Source organism: Poromitra crassiceps (genome assembly GCF_964638095.1).
Source record: "Poromitra crassiceps genome assembly, chromosome: 11".
NCBI classification, from domain to species: domain Eukaryota; kingdom Metazoa; phylum Chordata; class Actinopteri; order Beryciformes; family Melamphaidae; genus Poromitra; species Poromitra crassiceps.
In genome coordinates this window covers 38,150,726-38,169,141 of record NC_139643.1, presented here as the reverse complement: position 1 = coordinate 38,169,141, position 18,416 = coordinate 38,150,726, and the positions used below count along the sequence as shown (strand labels likewise).

General features: G+C 43.0%; 1 protein-coding gene across 1 annotated transcript in view; it reads left to right on the top strand.

Moving 5' to 3' along the window:
• LOC310785013 (sodium-dependent neutral amino acid transporter B(0)AT1-like) overlaps positions 1 to 18,416 on the top strand; it is a gene marked incomplete at both ends in the record, with an annotated part of 46,591 nt that overhangs the window by 430 nt on the left and 27,745 nt on the right. The window contains one exon of the mRNA XM_083646021.1: positions 17,890 to 18,030. Within this exon, the coding sequence (XP_083502147.1) occupies positions 17,890 to 18,030 (141 nt within the window). The remainder of the gene's footprint in view (positions 1 to 17,889; positions 18,031 to 18,416) is intronic.

Here is an 18,416-nt window from a genome sequence, read left to right as displayed (position 1 = left end):
TACCATTTCACCTTTAAGAATCGTTAAAATACCGCTACATTATATTTTTGTGCCTGAGGCAAAGAGGATGACTTAAATCTATCACTCATTCATGGACACAATGGCATGCATGGAATGACCTTCAAGTTGTGTTAATGATTCTCAGAGTGTGATGTCTGTTTAATAGCTAACCTTTGGCATTACATAAGACAGAGACCCTGGGTTCAATTGGCTTAATAGGTTGAGAAGCAACAAGAGAGATAGAATCGTTGGTGAATTTAGCTGCTAGAATTAACGTTAGTGATATGAGCTGCTACCTTCGTTAGTGAATTTAGCTGCTAGAATTGACGTTAGTGATATGAGCTGCTGAGTTCTCATTTCCTTTGTAAGTACATGAGAGGAACGTATACACCGGAGTCAAATTCCCTGTATGTCTACATACTTGGCCAATAAAGCTGATTCTGATTCTGATCTAGGATTCGGAGGAATGCTCAACACAGAACCAATTAAGAACATGAGAAATGACTTTTGGAGAACGACCTTTACCTTTATACTTTAAGTAAATGTATTTTATACTTTGACTTGAGTAAAGGATTTGAAACAGTACTTCAAATTCTAACTACCTCAAATAATTAGGCATTCAAGCCCATATAGGTGAAACTATTGTGCAATGTCCATATCACCAACTGAAACCCCATTGTTTAAATGCATTGCTGTAGGCCTATAGGGTTAATGTTATTTGTCAAATTGACAAAAGTCCCCTTGGTGCAATGTGGTCATGTTCTATCACATCATAACTTAAGTTACTAATACCATCACTGTGAAACTTCATATACTGACAGTTGAAGTGTCAGTTAATTTAGCTCTGTGTCCTTGTTAATGTGATACTAAGCACTTTTTCCACTCTTTTCTGCTGCAAATCAATGTATTATGCAGATTTAGTAGTGCGTAGTGTTGTTGATGAATGCAGGTGTGTGTGTGTGTGTGTGTGTGTGTGGGGGGGGGGGTTACGTTTCAAAGTTGGTCACCACCAGGTTTGGCCAGGTTTTACTGCGGGGTCCCTGGATTTGGGGGAGGGGGGGGGGGGGGGTCCGTCTGGTACAATATTATTTGTCAAATCAAGAGCTGAATGCTTCACTGTTTGTTTGTTTTTTCTTATTGATTTCATTCATTACCATTAGAGCTATATAAAAATGAAAAAGTACTTAAATTAGATTGCGGAGATCTACTATTTCCCATTGAATTGATTCATGACAGACTTGATGACACATTGACAGTGCTTATTCAGCTTCCAAATACATGTTCTCCTACTATTTGGCCTGCTGCCTTCATGCTCTCCACTGCATTGTTTCCTCAGTTCTCCTCTCCTCTCTGGAAAAGATAAATGACAGACAATGAGAAATAATAAATATTAATAAACAAATGTTAGGCTACCAAATTACATCTTCATGTGTAGCTACTGGAATTCTGACATTAACATGAAATAATAACTGCTTATTTACATTTAAAAGCAGAGGGTTGACACTGCATCCTCTCCACTGAATTCTGCCTCATCAGTTCTCCTCTCCTCTCTGTAAAAGGCAAATGGCAGACAATGAGAAGGCCACTAAATGAACTCTTCATATGTATTGGAATTCTGATATTAAGACACTGATATTAATATATTTACCTTTTAAAAAGAGAGGGTTGACACTGTATCCTCTTCACTGCTGACACTTCTCTACTCTCCACTGCATTCTGTCTCCTCAGTTCTCCTCTCCTCTCTGCAAAAGACAAATGACAGACTATGAGAAATAATAGTTAATGACCACATGACCAAATGAACTCTTCATATGTACTGGAATTCTGATATTAACATGAAATGTATGCATATTTACCTTTTAAAGGAGCGGGTTAACACTGCATCCTCTCCCCAGGTCTCCTCTCCCATCCTGCAATCTCTTACTCTCCTATCTCCACTGCATGCCGTCTCCTCTCCTGCTATCTCCTCTTCTCCACTGTCTCATCTCTTCTGCATGTTGCCTCCTCTCCTCAGGTCCACTGCATACTGTTGCCTCCTCCCCTACAAAAAATACACTTTAGGGTAACCTGAGGAGAAATGCCGTTCCCTCTCAATGTTTACTCAGGGAACTCCCCCCCCCTTCCACCAGTGGTCACCACTCACTCTGTTGTTCAGGTGAATTCTGCAACTGTTTCCCTGTAAAAACTCAATGCAAGTTTTATGGACTAAAATACTTCACCCAACCTTCCACTGGCATGGGGGTGAATACATGACTCAATTTAAATTTTTGGGTGAACTTATCCTTTAAGGTGAATTAACACTGGCAATTGTACTGTGTTCCAGGCTTTATTTTGAGTCACACCAAAGGTCATTCACGTACATCACTGGGTTGTCGAGTAGGACTTGACTTTTCACCTGTCACAACCGCATGCAACAGAACTGTTTAACATCCGGCTGTTGACCAATATTTACCTGCTAAACCAGTGGTTCCCAACCTTAGGGTCGCGACCCTAAGTGGGGGTTTACCAGTGAAACCATTTTCAGATATGGGATACAGAAAAAGCCTACTGTGGCAGAAGCTACATAGAGGGATAATTCTGACAGCCACTGATCAAGTCTCCATTTTCCAGGCGCCTTTATGATTCCCTACCTAATCCTGCTGGTCCTGGAAGGAACACCTCTCCTCCTGTTGGAGTTTGCCATCGGGCAGCGCCTCAGGAAAGGCAGCGTGGGCGTGTGGCGCGCCATCAACCCGTACCTGACCGGTGTTGGTATGAAGCCAACTAGACATCAACAATTTGTCAGAAATAGTGAAATGACCTTTTGCCACCACAGAAACACAAAGCTAGTATTACAATTACAGTAAATGCCTCAACTAAGGAGGAATGAGGCTGTCAGTGAGTGTGATGTTACAGTTACTGACGCTCTCCAACTCAGGTATCGCCTCCATGATGGTCACCCTCCTGGTCGGACTGTACTACAACACCATCATGGCCTGGATCTTGTGGTATCTCTTCAATTCCTTCCAAGAACCATTGCCTTGGACCCAGTGTCCACTCAATGAAAATGGGACAGGTAATTGAATACATACATAATAATTATGCACCTCCACTCCTCCTTCTTTACCTTCTGTACAGCTTTAGCAGCAGAGAGTATATTTGTCGCCCCCTGCAGGCTTTGTGGCAGAGTGTGAACAGAGCTCCACTGTGGATTATTTTTTTTACCGAGTGACTCTGAGCAGTTCGACCAGTATATCTGACTCTGGGGGAATCCACTGGCCCATAGTGCTTTGTTTGGCAGTTGCCTGGGCCATGCTCTATGCCTGCTGCATTAGGGGGATCAAGACATCAGGCAAGGTCAGTTGAAAGTTCAATGATGTTCATCATGTCTTCATTTATACATAGACGTTTTTGTTTTCTTGTGTTCAGACATAGGTTTATAGATGTTATTTATTTACCTTGACAGTTTCGACGAGTCAACTCTCGTCTTCTTCAGAAGCAGTCGCACTGACAGCTGGGTATGACGTGTCAACCAGTTGCTTTTCAGCAACTGGCGGTGTGCCCAGCTGAGCTGGGATAACCGAACCCATACAACGGGCCATGAAAAAACAGAAAATAGGCACTGCAATAAAACCCCACACAAAACTACGGCAATTATTAGTACACCCAAAAGACAAAATCGAATAGGACAATAAATGTAACGTTATATACGAAATACCATGCATATCCTGCAATAAAACATACATTGGGGAGACGGGCAGGTCATTCATCACCAGAAAGAAAGAACATCAGAAGGAATGTGAAAAGGAAACAGCATCACGACTCACAAGAACACAGAAAGAAAAAGCACAACAGGAAAACCTCAAATCAGCCATATCAGACCACGGCAAAAGAAACAACCACTTGGACTGGGATCAAGCAAGAGTCATTGGAACAGAGGACAACAAATACAAGCGTTGGATCAAGGAGGCTATGGAAATCAGGAGACGTGCCGAGGGCACCATCAACAGGGACGAGGGGGCCTACATGCTCTCCCGCACCTGGGATACTCTACTCCAGAGAACAACGGGCGGTGGGCCGCGCGATGTGCTCGGCGGGGCTGTTGGGTCTGTCGGTCCGGCCACGACACGTCATAGTGGGCGTGGCCGGCCTGGCAGACCTGACAGCTCAGCTGGGCACACCGCCAGTTGCTGAAAAGCAACTGGTTGACACGTCATACCCAGCTGTCAGTGCGACTGCTTCTGAAGAAGACGAGAGTTGACTCGTCGAAACTGTCAAGGTAAATAAATAACGGGCCCTATTCTCCCACAGGCCTTCGGCACTAAAACGGGCCTTAACCGCAAAAAAACGTGCCTTGCGCCTGTTTTGGGACGATATCAATATGGCTTTACGCTGCCAAATGCGCTTTAGGCCGAATGGGCGTGGCGCAGTCCCAGAATGGGCCAAAGTGGGCGTGTCGGCCTTAAATCTCGGCGTACTGATATCTTGGCACCTGCCTTAAATTTAGCGCTTTGCGCCTTTGAAAACCAGGCCTATTCACTGCGCCAGTGCACTTGTGCCTCTCCCCTGTCACCCTTCTCTGTCTCTCTCTGAAACCAGGCCTATTCAGTGCGCCAGTGCTCTTCTGCCTCTGAGTCACCCTTCTCTCTCTCTCTCTGACTCCCTCGCTCAAACAGACACAACACATAGCAGCACCCAGCTTCCCATAGGAAATAGCAGTTGTAAGTTTACTGCCTGTGAATGTCCACTCCCAGCATGCAATTGGGTCCTCCATTTCGCTACTAAATAGAGCCGAAATAGATATAAAAGGTAGATCTAAAATAATGTGTAATGGTAAGACAACCTGCAATTGTCGAACATTTCAATATTGGACCAAATAAAACATGAAATGAAACACCACCCTATGTGAAACATATATGTCCTCTTGAGCCTATATATACCCTGTGTGGATTTAACGTGATTTAGGTAAGTGACAGCGGAACGCGCTTCGGAAGCTTCTACTGTCATCTGCTATACTGTGATGTGCGCTCCAATAACTTCGCCCTACTCCACATTTAGTTTTACAATAAAAACACATTTATGCAATGACTTTACATAATGTAGGGTATATTTATGTGCATCATTCTACCTGCAGCAGGGGAGAGAAAACGATATCTTTCTGGACAAACTTTCACCAATCTAATAGGCTATATTTTTCTAGCTGATGCGTTTAGTACATTATTTTCACTTTGATCTTGCTATAGTGTAGCGTATTTACATGCTTGCAGTATTGAAACTGCAGTTAGATTGGTTTGAGAAGTATAATAATATGGAATAATAGCCTATAATGCAGACAGACAGGCTGGATGAAGGGAGGGGGGGGGGGGGGGGCAGAGCGTTTGGCTTTCGTCTGGTTTTGCGGGATCACTGGAATTGGAGCTAAAAAGGCAAGCGTGCAATTCGTTTATTGCACTTATCCAATGAGCATGACGGTGCATAATTTTACGCCTAAAAGGCGTGGTTGTAATGCTTTGGGCTGCATCTAGCACCAGCACGACGATATCAAGTGCGCCTTTCCACGCCCACTGCTTTGATCTGCGCCTGCCGCTTGGCCTAGAAACTGCGCCGATGCAACGATAGGGGCCAACATCTATAAACCTATGTCTGAACACAAGAAAACAAAAACGTCTAAGGTCAGTTGAAGCAGAATGATAAGGTCATAGACACATAACAGTGATTCTCCCAGGCCCTTTTTTCTCCCAGACTTTCCAGTGGGGTTTCAGTCAAATTGGGGTTTTCAAAACAGACAAACAAGGATTCTGGTCATTCAGATTGTGAATTGGATAATCTAGTTCTACCTTTAATCAATGGTGTTTCTCAAAGATGGAGAAGGCAAAAATCTGAATAATTTGACATCCACTGGACTATGGATGAAGTGCTTTATATAGAATCAACAAATTGGGATGTAACTGGTGAGGATGTGGGGGGAAAACAGCTTATACATCTCAAATATAGACTAAAAATAGTATTTAATGTTTATATTTTATTAAATGTCGGTGACAGTTAATGAACCTTTATAAAAACAAGCATGGATTCCCAATAGCTGCGACCAGACATGTGTGATGTCTCATGTCAGTCAGAGTGTGACATCATCCACTCCATTCTTTTTGTGGACCAGTTTTTGTGGACCAACAGACCAACCATTATGTCTTATAGAGCTGCTGGCTGCAGCTAGAAATAGAGAAATGTGAAGTTTTACTTAGGATATTTTTTGCCATTCAATGAGACTTTGAATTTTGTGGTGATTATGTGGTACTAGGGTATTGGCCCCAACCTAGGCTCGCACAGCGGGCGAGCTGCCCGCAGCTCGGCCGCCGCATGGCCTCACCTGCTCTATTGGCATGCGCAGCGCACAATTGCTCAACTTCGCATCACCGATGACACACTGTCACTGATGATGTCACAATGCTTATGACATCACTGATGATGTCACAATGCCTATGACATCATCAGTGATGTCATAAGATGATTTTGGTCGATAATGATGTCACTGATGACATCACTGATGATGTCATATACATTGTGACATCATCATTGTGACATCATCATCATCAAAATTGAAACAAACAGACAAAGCCCACTTGCCCAATTGTATACAAAAAAAGGAGGATACTTGTGCAGATAAATAAACTTAAGTCTTCTACACTTTTACATCTAGTTCACTCATGTCATGTTGGCCTACAGTAATATGTTGTACCATTATTTGGCCAGCAGATGGACATAATGTCCTTAACGTAATCTTGGTTTTACTGTATGGCATCTGGGTCAGAATGATCCAAATGATCAATCAGAATGATGATGATGATGCGAATTTAACCCTGGTGTACAAAACAGCAGATTAGAAAATTAAGAAGAAATCTGTGTAATTGTGATCCAGAAGGAAAGTTCTGCACCGTCTGATTATGAATTTGGTCCTTTCCTTTGTTTTTGCTGCCCTCAGGTAGTGTACATCACATCCACCCTGCCTTACATAGTGCTGACCATCTTCCTGATCCGAGGACTGACTCTTAAAGGCGCCCTGAGTGGAATTAAGTTCCTCTATATCCCAGATGTATGTTTCAAATCTCCATCGCGTTCATGTACTATAATTAGTTTATGTCAGGATTTCACTCTAATTCAAAGCCACATGGTATGTTTTGTTCTTCAAGGTGGATGAGTTGATGAACCCACAAACTTGGCTGGATGCGGGTGCACAAGTTTTCTATGCCTTCGGTTTGGGGTGGGGAGGCCTCATCTCCTGGTCAAGCTACAACCCCATCCAGTAAGGGACTGGCATTCCAAAGCACTGTGAGGTTTTGTGCTCACAGAGATAGCTTTTCTCAGAGCTGAAGTCAATGTGGTGCGTCATGCTTCTTTCGCTTACTTCTTTTCCCAAGCAACAATTGCGAGCAAGACGCGTTGATTCTGTCTGCTGTCACTGGCTTCACCTCGATCTACGCTGCCACAGTCATCTACTCCATCATCGGCTTCAGGGCCACAGAGAAATATGACAACTGTATCAGCGGGTGAGCTACAACAACATCTCAAAGCTACTAGCTGCGGTTACATGAGAGTTTTTTTCCTCCATTACCTCCGCCAAGGAGGTTATATTTTCGGTGCCGTTTGTCTGTTGTTTGTTTGTTAGCAGGATTACAGAAAAACTACTGGGCCGATTTTCATGAAACTTGGTGGAAGGGTGTAGCCTGGGCCAAGGAAGAACCCATTTAATTTGGTAGTGGATCCGATCCGGGTCAGGTCAACGGAGGGGGGCACGGTTAGGGAAAAGGGGCCGTACCTAGGGATAGGAAGGTCATAGAGAGTCTGGGTTAGAGGGGTGGGTACAGGGAGTGGCTAGGTGTATCTGGGCGGTGGGAGGGGGCGTGGGCAGGAAAGGGGGCAAGGCTAGGAAAAAAGGGCCGTAGCTACAGATTGGAAAGTCGTATATGTATAGAGCAAAGACCTCCGCAAAGGCCAATACTCCTGTATCAGAATATATATATATATATATACATACACGCAAAGGACTAAGCCTTTGTGGTACGCGTTCTACCAGGTGAGCCAATGGGATGCCCCAGTGAGATTACTATTTTATAGATATTCCAACCATAGAAAGTAATCCGTAGGAGTGTTTACACAACAGTTTTTTTTATCCTTTGAATGGATTCAAACGGAATCCCTCGAACCCCGAAATTCAAGTTTATTCTGATCAAGGCGTTTATATGCCGTTTTTATTCTGATTGGGCTGCTATTCTGATTACAAGTGGAATAGAAGGCTCCATGTCAACGCAGCTAGTGTGTGGGTTTCAGGTTTGTCGATCATTTTGAGCTTTTCGAGAAAGTTCAAGGATTCTCCATTCTACCTTTCTATGTATTATGAATTACATGGTTTCAGTCATTCAGAGCTATCGCCTAAGGCCCTGACATGTTATTTGCTGTGTATGTACAGTATGTTTATCAGTTACACAACACCCCCCCCCCCCCAGGAACATCATGGCATTAGTCAATGCCTTTGATCTCGATGAAGGCAGCATCACTACAACCAATTATGAGACGGCCTTGCAACATCTCAGCAACTCCTCTCAAGAGATTGTTTCTGGATTGAATATCCAACACTGTGACCTGCAGACAATACTCAGTGAGGTAACTTCTGCTGACCTACTGTATAACCCCCCACTCTTCCTTATCATTGTTGTTTTCCTGCTACCATCTCCATTGTAACCATATGTTTTTGTCCAGGGTGTGGAGGGAACAGGTCTGGCCTTCATTGTGTTCACGGAAGCCATCGCCAAGATGCCCGTTGCCCCTATCTGGTCTATCCTCTTTTTCGTCATGCTTCTCTGCCTGGGGCTCTCCACCATGTTTGGCAACATCGAGGGAGTCGTGACTCCCTTAAAAGACCTTCATATTTTCCCTCGGAAATGGCCCCATGAGGCATTGACTGGTGATTCAATTTTTTTTGCTGTCAAATACACTTTGTGACTTGGTTCCTGTCGTAACACAACTTTCCTTTATCTTACATGTATGGCTTTCAGGTATAACATGCGCCGTGGCTTTCATCATTACCCTCCTGTTTGCGCAGCATTCAGGGAACTACTGGCTAGCTCTGTTTGACCAGTTTGCTGGCTCTGTTCCACTTCTGACCATCGGACTCTTTGAGATGATAGCTATCGTTTACATCTATGGCATAGACAGGTTAGTGCTTTAAACTACATCTACAACACAACAGCTGCATAAGTGTTTGAATGACATCTCAATATGCTGCCACCTACTGAAAAATAACCACATCTATTGCCTGGTTCTCCAAAAACGATATGTGCAAGTTTTCATGGGCAGGTATCAAACTACAAAATAAAAGTAGCACATCAACTCCTCACATAGCAGGTGCAGGACTAACAAAACAGCAACAGGTAAAAATAGTAGAGTGCGCACACACTGCGTAGAGACTTACCTTTCGGTCATGGTGAACTTCTGATGAAGGTCGCCATGACCGGAACGTAATCCCTACAATAAAAGTACTGGGAGCAAAGTCTCTATGCAGTGTGCGGACTCTACTTTTGTTCTTACCAGGTATCAAACTACTGCAGTTCGTGAGCAGAATATTAGAGGTGACAGGGATCCATTTATATCCCTTCATGACTAACCTTGCGTCGCCAGGCTCTCTCTCAAAGGAGAAGAGCCTGGGATCTGTCATCCGGCTGGAGATCCACCAGATCCGGTGGATCTCACCCCCTGTATCCGGCAATTTGTTTTAGGTTTGTGTTGTAGTGTTATCCTTCTAGTGTATTACTTGTTTTTAGTTCATTTAACTCACCTCACATTTATTTACTACTGCATGACGCCCCTGTTTTCAGAGCAGAATTGTTTTTTTTGGAGCACAGACCATTTCCGTATCCCCCAGATCTGCAACTGCCATATCCGCTTTTTACCGGATGACCAGATGCCGAGCTTTTATGCTGCGTCAGAAGTGGGAAACATGTTGGGCTCTATTCTCCCACAGGCCATCGGCGCTATTACGGGCCTTAACCGCAAAAAAACGTGCCTTGCGCCTGTTTCGGCAAGATAGCAATAGGCTTTAGGCTGCCAAATGCGCTTTAGGCTGAATGGGCGTGGCGCAGTCCCAAAGTGGGCGTGTCGGCGCTAAATACCAGCCTAGTGATATCTTGGGACCTGGCGTACATTTAGCGCTTTGCGCTTTTGAAAAGCAGGCCTATTCTGTGCCTTCACTGCCTCTTCTCTGTCACCCTTCTCTCTCTCTCTCTCTGAGTTCCCAGCATGCATTGTGTTTCTCCATTTCGCTACTAAATAGCAACCAAATGAGCCAAAATAGATATAAAAGGTAGTTCTAAATTAATGTGTAATGGTAACACAGCCTGCCATTGTCAACATTTCAATATTGGACCAAATAAAACATCGAAATGAAAACACCACCCTATGTGAAACATATATGTCCTCCTGGGCCTATATATACCCCTTGTCGAGTTAACGTGATTTAGAGAAGTAACAGCGGAACGCGCTTCGGAACGCGCTTCTAATGGCATCTGCTATACTGTGATGTCCCTCCAATAACTTGGCCCTATTTCACATTTAGTTTTACAATAAAAACACATTTATGCAATGACTTGACATAATGTAGGCTATATTTATGTGCATCATCCTTCCTGCAGCAGGCGAGAGAAAATGATATCTTTCTGGACAAACTTTCACCAATCTAATAGGCTATATTTTTCTAGCTGATGCATAGAACATTATTTTCACTTTGATATTGCTATAGTGTAGCGTATTTACATGCTTGCAGTATTTAAACTGCAGTTAGATTGGTTTGAGAAGCATCATAATATGGAATAATAGCCGATATATGGAGACAGACGGGATGAAGGGAGGTGGGGGGGGGGGGGGGGTCAGAGGCTTGGGTTTCATCTGGTTTTGCGGGACCAGTGGAATTGGAGCTAAAAAGGCAAGCGTGCCATTCGTTTATTGCACTTATCCAATGAGCATGACAGTGCATAATTTTACGCCTAAAAGGCGTGGTTGTAATGCTTTGGGCTGCATCTAGCGCCAGCACGACGATATCAAGTGCGCCTGTCCACGCCCACTGCTTTGATCTGCGCCTGCCGCTCGGCCTAGAAACTGCGCCGATGCAACGATAGGGCCCGTTATCTCCGACCTACGTGCATTCGATGCAAGTCAGAAAAACATGGATGCTAATAGCATCAGCTATTAGATAGCTAACAGCTAATGTTTAATTGTACGTTAAATTGTATGGGTTTAACCAACTACTCTACTGTATTGGTATGCTGACTGGTCTGAAAGCATAGTAAGTTACAAATAAAAAAATGTGTCAAAAGTGTTTAAAATTCATACAATCTTATTTTTCTCACCGTATACGATGTGGGTGGCCATGTTGAAATAACATCCAAATGATGAACTGGGGGTTGAGAAATCATATTTCCTAGATGTGGGACCTCCGAGTTATAATCAAATGCAGCATTAGCCCAGAAGACTTCATGTCAGATTTCAAAAATGCTGTTCTTCTAAAACTAACGGAAACCTTCTTGCCAGGTTCAATAAGGATTTGGAGTTCATGATTGGACATAAGCCCTCCATCTATTGGCAGGCTACGTGGAGGTTTATCAGTCCTCTAATTGTCCTGGTTATCTTGATCTTCTACATGGTGACCCAAGTCCAAAAAGAGCTGACCTACTTAGTCTGGGACCCCAACTCTGTAAGCACACTAGTTCAAGAAAATAATTGTGTTAGAGGTTAAGGGTGGTGTTGGAGTAGCCTACTCTAGACCGGTCTTGGTCTCAAGACCAAGACAAAGACCACATTGTGATGGTCTCGGTCTCGTCTCGGACTCGCCCTCTCTCGGTCTTGGTCTTGACTTGGTCTCGGACAAGCCGGACTTGGGATTTTCTTTCAAGACCAGTAGAGACCACAAGGCCCATTCTGAAAAACCCTGTTTTCCATTGTGTGAAATTATTTTCTACTGCAGACCAACAGGTTTACATTTCACATAAATGTTTGTTTCAACATAACCACTATAGACTAATGCTTCTGTTAATTAACAGCATACCCCACATACAGATCATATACTGTATCATCATACGGATTATTATATACTGTATAATTTACCAATCAGTGCCTGTTTGGGGGAGTCATAATTTAGCAGCAGTAAGCACTTCATTCATTCTGCATTCTTCTTCATTCTGTTGAGCCTTTCTGAAGGTCAGTCATATGGAATTGCAGTGTTTCCCATCGAAGGATTGCCTTCTGTCATTGGGTATATACTGTACAGCCATTTTATTTGACTAAAATTCCCAAATAATGATTTATATCATTGTTAGCAGAGCAATGGTGTAAAGGGTAAGCCATCATTATATTCATGGTCTTGAAAATGGTCTCGCATTGGTCTGGTCTGGGTCTTGGTCTCGCCCCCCCTCGGTCTTGGTCTTGACTCGGTCTCGCTTCCCCTCAGTCTTGGTCTCGCCCCCCTTCAGTCTTGGTCTTGACTCGGTCTCGGTTTAGGTGGTCTCGACTCCAACACTAGTTAGGGGGTGTAACAGCTTTCACCTGTCAAACATTTCTGTGGTAAATGTTGTTCCATATAATTATACCGCTTAATGGTTTGCAGGAGGAATTCCCATCTCTGGCGTCAGTACCGTACCCTGCATGGGTCAACGTGGCCATCTTTATTTTGGCAGGAATCCCCAGTCTCACAGCCCCTGTGTATGCTTTGTACAGGCTGGTGTTGTTCGCTGCTGCAAGAAAAGGATACTGTCGAGAAAGGAAATGAGACAATTTATTGAAAGTGTTTAAATGTTATATAATTTGGCAAATAAAAAATGCAAGATTATTGAATTTGTTATGTTGATTTCATAAACGTCCAATTATATTGAATTTTTAATATTGTGTATTAGCAACTAAACAGTGGGTTCTCTATTCATATCCATGCAAGTCACAACTCTGAACTTTTATTGAAACTAAAGTATACAGATGCTCTGCAATTATGTACTCAGGTTTTATGCTCATGTTTGACACTCATTCTAGTTATATTGTTACTCATTGCATTGATTTGCTTGCCTTATATTTGCTTGTTGCATTGGATCATTCTTGTTCTTTCAGTTTAGTTTATTTTATTAGCACGAGGAAATAATACAACAGAAGTATAACAAGCAAAAGAGGAATGTGCGGGAGAGGCAAGAAACCCCAAGGGGATTATAGAAAAGCCTCCCCTCTAAGCTCGAAATTTACATAAAGTTAAAATAAGAGAAAAGCAATAATATAATAATAATAATGTAATAAATAAACAAATAAATACATTATTAATAATAATAATAATAATAATAATAATAATAATAATAATAATAAAATAATAATAATAATAATAACTAGAACGACCGCAACGTGGACTTATGCCTCCGCCATTAGTTAATTCTTGAGTCCAAATCGCCATTTGAGGCAAATTAGTAGAAATTCCGTCAAGGCGCTCCTGAGCTGTTGCGTTACAGAGCTTGGAAATTGGGTGTGTGAGGTCACAGTGACCTTGAACTTTGACCACCAAAATGTAATCAGTTGATCCTTGAGTCCAAGTGGACGTTTGAGCCAAATCACAAGAAATTCTATCAAGCCGTTCTTGAGATATTGCGTTAACCAACTTGGGAATGGCGTTCGTGAGGTCACAGTGACCTTGAAGTTTGACCACCAAAATGTAATCAGTTCATCCTTGAGGCCAAGTTAATGTTTGAGGCAAATTTGATGAAATTCCATCAAGGCATTCCTGAGATATGGCGTTAACAAGCTTGAAAATGGCGTTGGAGAGGTCACAGTGACCTTGACCTTTGATCACCAAAATGTAATCCTTTCATCCTTGCGCCCAAGTCGACGTTTGAGCCAAATTGGCAGAAATTCCATCAAGCCGTTCTTGAGATATCGCTTTAACGAACTTGGGAATGGCATTCGTGAGGTCACAGTGACCTTGACCTTTGACCACGAAAATCTAATCAGTTCATCCTTGAGTCCAAGTCGATGTTTGAGGCAAATTTGAATAAATTCCGTCCAGGCATTCCTGAGATATCGCGTTAACAAGCTTGAAAATGGCGTTCGAGAGGTCACAGTGACCTTGACCTTTGACCTTTGACCACCAAAATCTAATCAGATCATCCTTGAGTCTAAGTCAATGTTTGAGGCAAATTTGATGATGATTAAAAAGGAAATAGTAATAGTAATAAATATTGATGTTGAAAATAGATAACAAATTTAGTTTATTGAACAGAGGTGGTCGGATGGTTCATAGCGATTTGATAAAGATGCTAGTCTCAATAATTTATTAGAAGATTTTTTTGAAGGGAAGCGGGATATGTGCTGTCGAGATATACATTAGACTATAAGGAAGAGTTTGATTGATCTTTTTTGGCAAGGGTACCTCCCACATTGGAAATAATTAATTGAATCCATTTGCTATATCAGAAGGGTTAGTAAATGAGATGTCACCATCAGGAATGGAATTTTTACAGGAGCCTTTTTTTTTTATTGAGTAGTTAATGAATGATCCATGTGGATTTTATATTACTTGCAGACTCTTTGAACTTATCAAAATAGTATTTATTTTTGCTATACGGCAGTGGTTCTCAATCTTTTTCATGTCAAGGACCCCTAAACTGACACAAATAGAGACGACTGACCCCATTTGAGGAGATTTGGTCCCAGGGTCCCCATCTGATAATTTTAGCTTTTGTGACAACCCTCCCACTCTCCTGGCCCTGTCTTGCAGGAGCCTGGGGTCATTAGGCTGATTGGGACTGGTGCACTCATTGTGCTTAAAAATACTTTCAGACCATTCAGTCTCTCTCCCTCCTCACCGATGCACCTTTTGTTCTGTTTGTTTATCTTTGATGTAGTTTGTGTAACTTGTTTAGTTACTTTAAGTTAAAGCAATGATTTATTAACTAAAACTAAGGGAAACTAACTAAACACAGACGTTAAACAATGGAACAGAACAAAAGGTACATCGGCAAGGATAGAGAGACTGAATGGTCTGAAGATCTTCCAAAGCCCAGGAAGTGCACAGGGCCCAGGTGTGACCCCAACACCAGGCTCCTGCAAGGCCAGGAGATGGGAGGGTCATCACACTTGGATGTTTTATTACAGAAAATGAAACACATGACCAAAATAGTCATACATTCTGTTATATACTTATGGTTGGAATTCTAGTGAAAATAAATTACTCTTTTTGCTGGGGACCCCCTGGAACCCCCTCAAGGATTTTGAGAACCACTGCTATATGGAGTAGATGTGGAAATTTTATTTTTGTATTTTTTTGTACGTATCGTAGTTGTGAGGAGTTGGACATATGAAATATCTTTTATGTAGTTTATTTTTCTTTATAGCAGATTTCAATAATCCTGAAGAGAACCATGATATTAACTTGGCCTGCCTTAAACTTTCATTTAACTAGAGGAAAGCATTTATTAAATGTAGTGTTGAAAATTTGTGAAAATGATTGTTATGGCATGGTTCAGCATCCTGTTGTATATAGATATTATGCCATGACACATCCTCACTCATGCACTTGAGATGTTTTATATTCCCTTTATTAAATTTATGAAAGCTTGCTTTGTTATCAGACCTTTGTATGCCATCAGATGCTGATGTCAAATACAATGTAGGGAAGTGGTGAGAAAAATCTGTAGGCTATACAGAATAAAATAATTAGTTAAGGGGGCAGTTTTGTTAGTCACTCTAGTTGGTTTATATATGAGATGTGTTCTATGAGACAATATATCATTTTGTATTTGTATATAGTTTTCTCATGAATCTTCTCATTAAAATGTTAAAAATAATTTTCGACAATAACTTCGCGTTTGTTTTTTCACTCTTGTCTGCCATTAAGGTTTGCTTGATTGAGAACTTCAGTGTTTCTTGGTGGCTTGTTGCAACAGCAGGCTACCACTAAGACTTAGCCTGCTGTTGCAAGTTATCCATTAAACCCATTATTGCTACACTTTGTGAGGTGTCAGTTAATCATAAAGGTGAGTCTCGTACGGTAGAAAACACCAACATTGATCCAACTGAAGCTGAGGATGGCAGATTTATGGAGCTCCAGGACAGAAGAAGAGAGGCCCAAGTGGGCCAACAAGGCCCAGTCCCTGTTGACCTGCATTGGATATGCTGTGGGAGTGGGCAATGTGTGGCGTTTTCCCTACTTCTGTCACATCCATGGAGGAGGTGAGATGCTTTCTATGGTTTATGTTGTTTAACCTTTCTCATTCAGCATTTAACGTCTCTAAAAACATGATTAACATCACAATAAGACAAAATCTGTAGATAAGCATGCTTCTAGTTCTGCAAGTCATGTTCATTTAGCCTGATAGGCATGGCGATTTGAGTACTGTGTTGACATAGCAGTGAAAATTGTCTTACTGTTTAACTAGCTGGGCACAGGACTCCTGTACAGCACTCAAACCTTTACAGTCCATATTTACAGTCCATATACCCCCAGGCTCTTAAAGTGCTTGACAGGAAGCCAAACACCCATCATCACTGTCACTGCCTGAGAAATCAAAATCTACTGAGCTGGGACAATTTCATCAAATTTACAGATGCCTGTCTTGTCTATAAGATTCTGCATAGCCTGGTTCCTCCCCCCCCCCCCTTAGTGCTTTTATAAAGCAAAAAACAACCAATGACAGACGCACCAGGTCTGTGGCAAGAGGGGATTGCATGATACCTTTTGAGGAGGTCTGTCTTTCTACAGGCAACGTTTTCAGTGAGAGCAGCTCACACATGGGACAGTCTCCCATCACAGTGTGGAGACTGTGTCAGTTATCGTTCTTTTAAAGTCAACTTAAAACGTTAAACCCAGGTTTTACGAGTGAGAACGAGGATTCTCATATGCTGAAGCCCGCCTAGCAGCGCTGAACTGAATGCCTTTCTTTTTTTACCTCTAAAAAAGACCTTTAAAACCACCCAGGCACCCCTCAAGGTGTCCTGCGCAGACCGGCTGAGGCTCGTCACTCCAAGCATTCAGCCTCGCCCCGAGCAGAGCAAGGGCAGCGAGGCCAATTTGTGAGAATCCTCGTTCTCACTCGTAAAACCTGGGTTGTAGGACAACCCTAACGTTTTACTTCATTTCAAACTCGGATTCTCACATATGCTGATGTACAACCATCCTTGCTGCAAGGAAGCACCACATGCGACCCTGATTTTTAGGCTGATGAGCAGGATTAAGGCCGCAGCATGACCCTGCGCCTGTCGTCAGAGAACACCATACAGGACTGTTGCACCGAAAGGGCAATCAAGTCACCAACTCTCTTACCGGAAGACAGGGCTAAGAGCAATGCAGTCTTCAGGGATAGGTGTTTCAAATCGATCAACGGGCTCGAAGGGAGGATCAGGGAGCCCTTCCAGCACCGTGACCAAGTCCCATTTTGGAAAAACGGTCCGCGTCGGCGGCCGTAGCCTGCATAAATCGAGAGATCAAGAAGAGGCTCCCTACCGACCTGCCATCAATTTCCATGTGGCAGGCGGATATCGCAGCCACGTAAACCTTGAGGGACTGAGGGGACAGGCCCACACCATGCAGGCTCTGAAGGAAACAGAGAATGGGCTCAATGCCACAATACACTGGATCCACTCCCCTTTCCGTGCACCAGCGCGCAAAGGCTCGCCACTTATATGCATACTGAGAGCGAGTAGAGGTCGCTCTAGCGCTCTGAATGGTTTGTACCACATTCAACGGCAAGCCTTGAGCTAGCAAGCGGTCCCATTCAGGGACCAAGTCGCCAGGTTCCACCACCTGTGGGGGGAAGGGTGGAGTATGGCAAGATCATTGATCACTTTTATTTCCAAAGAATGCTGGCTGGTGCCTAACCATCTACCCCCTACTCTCTTCAGGTGCATTCCTGATCCCATACCTGATAGCACTGGTATTTGAGGGTCTTCCCCTGCTCTACCTGGAGCTGGCTATAGGGCAGATGCTCTCCATGGGCAGCATCCGTGCCTGGGACACCATCTCACCATTTCTGGGTGGACTGGGTAAGTAGACATAAATAACTATGACAACAAAATCATTGTGTGTATTTGTATAAGCAGGTGCATTACACCACACAGACAGCTTGAATGCCATAACGCAGTCTCCCTTTGAGGGACAGTCATTTACTCCTGGCATGCGTTTTCTGTGATCAGATTGCAATCGGATAGTGCCCAGCAAGCAAGGACGGACTCGGACGAATCGAGAGAGCCCAATCGGGGCCAGCTCAAGTCATATCACACGAGTCAGATCTGGCCCAGATTAGGGCTATTTATTTATCCAAAATCCAAGTGATCAACACTTGCATGTGGACAATCTGTACTGATTAACAAACTGTTTATTCGTGGAGGTGGGACTACGAGGAGATGAATTGCGGGGGAATCCTGCAATT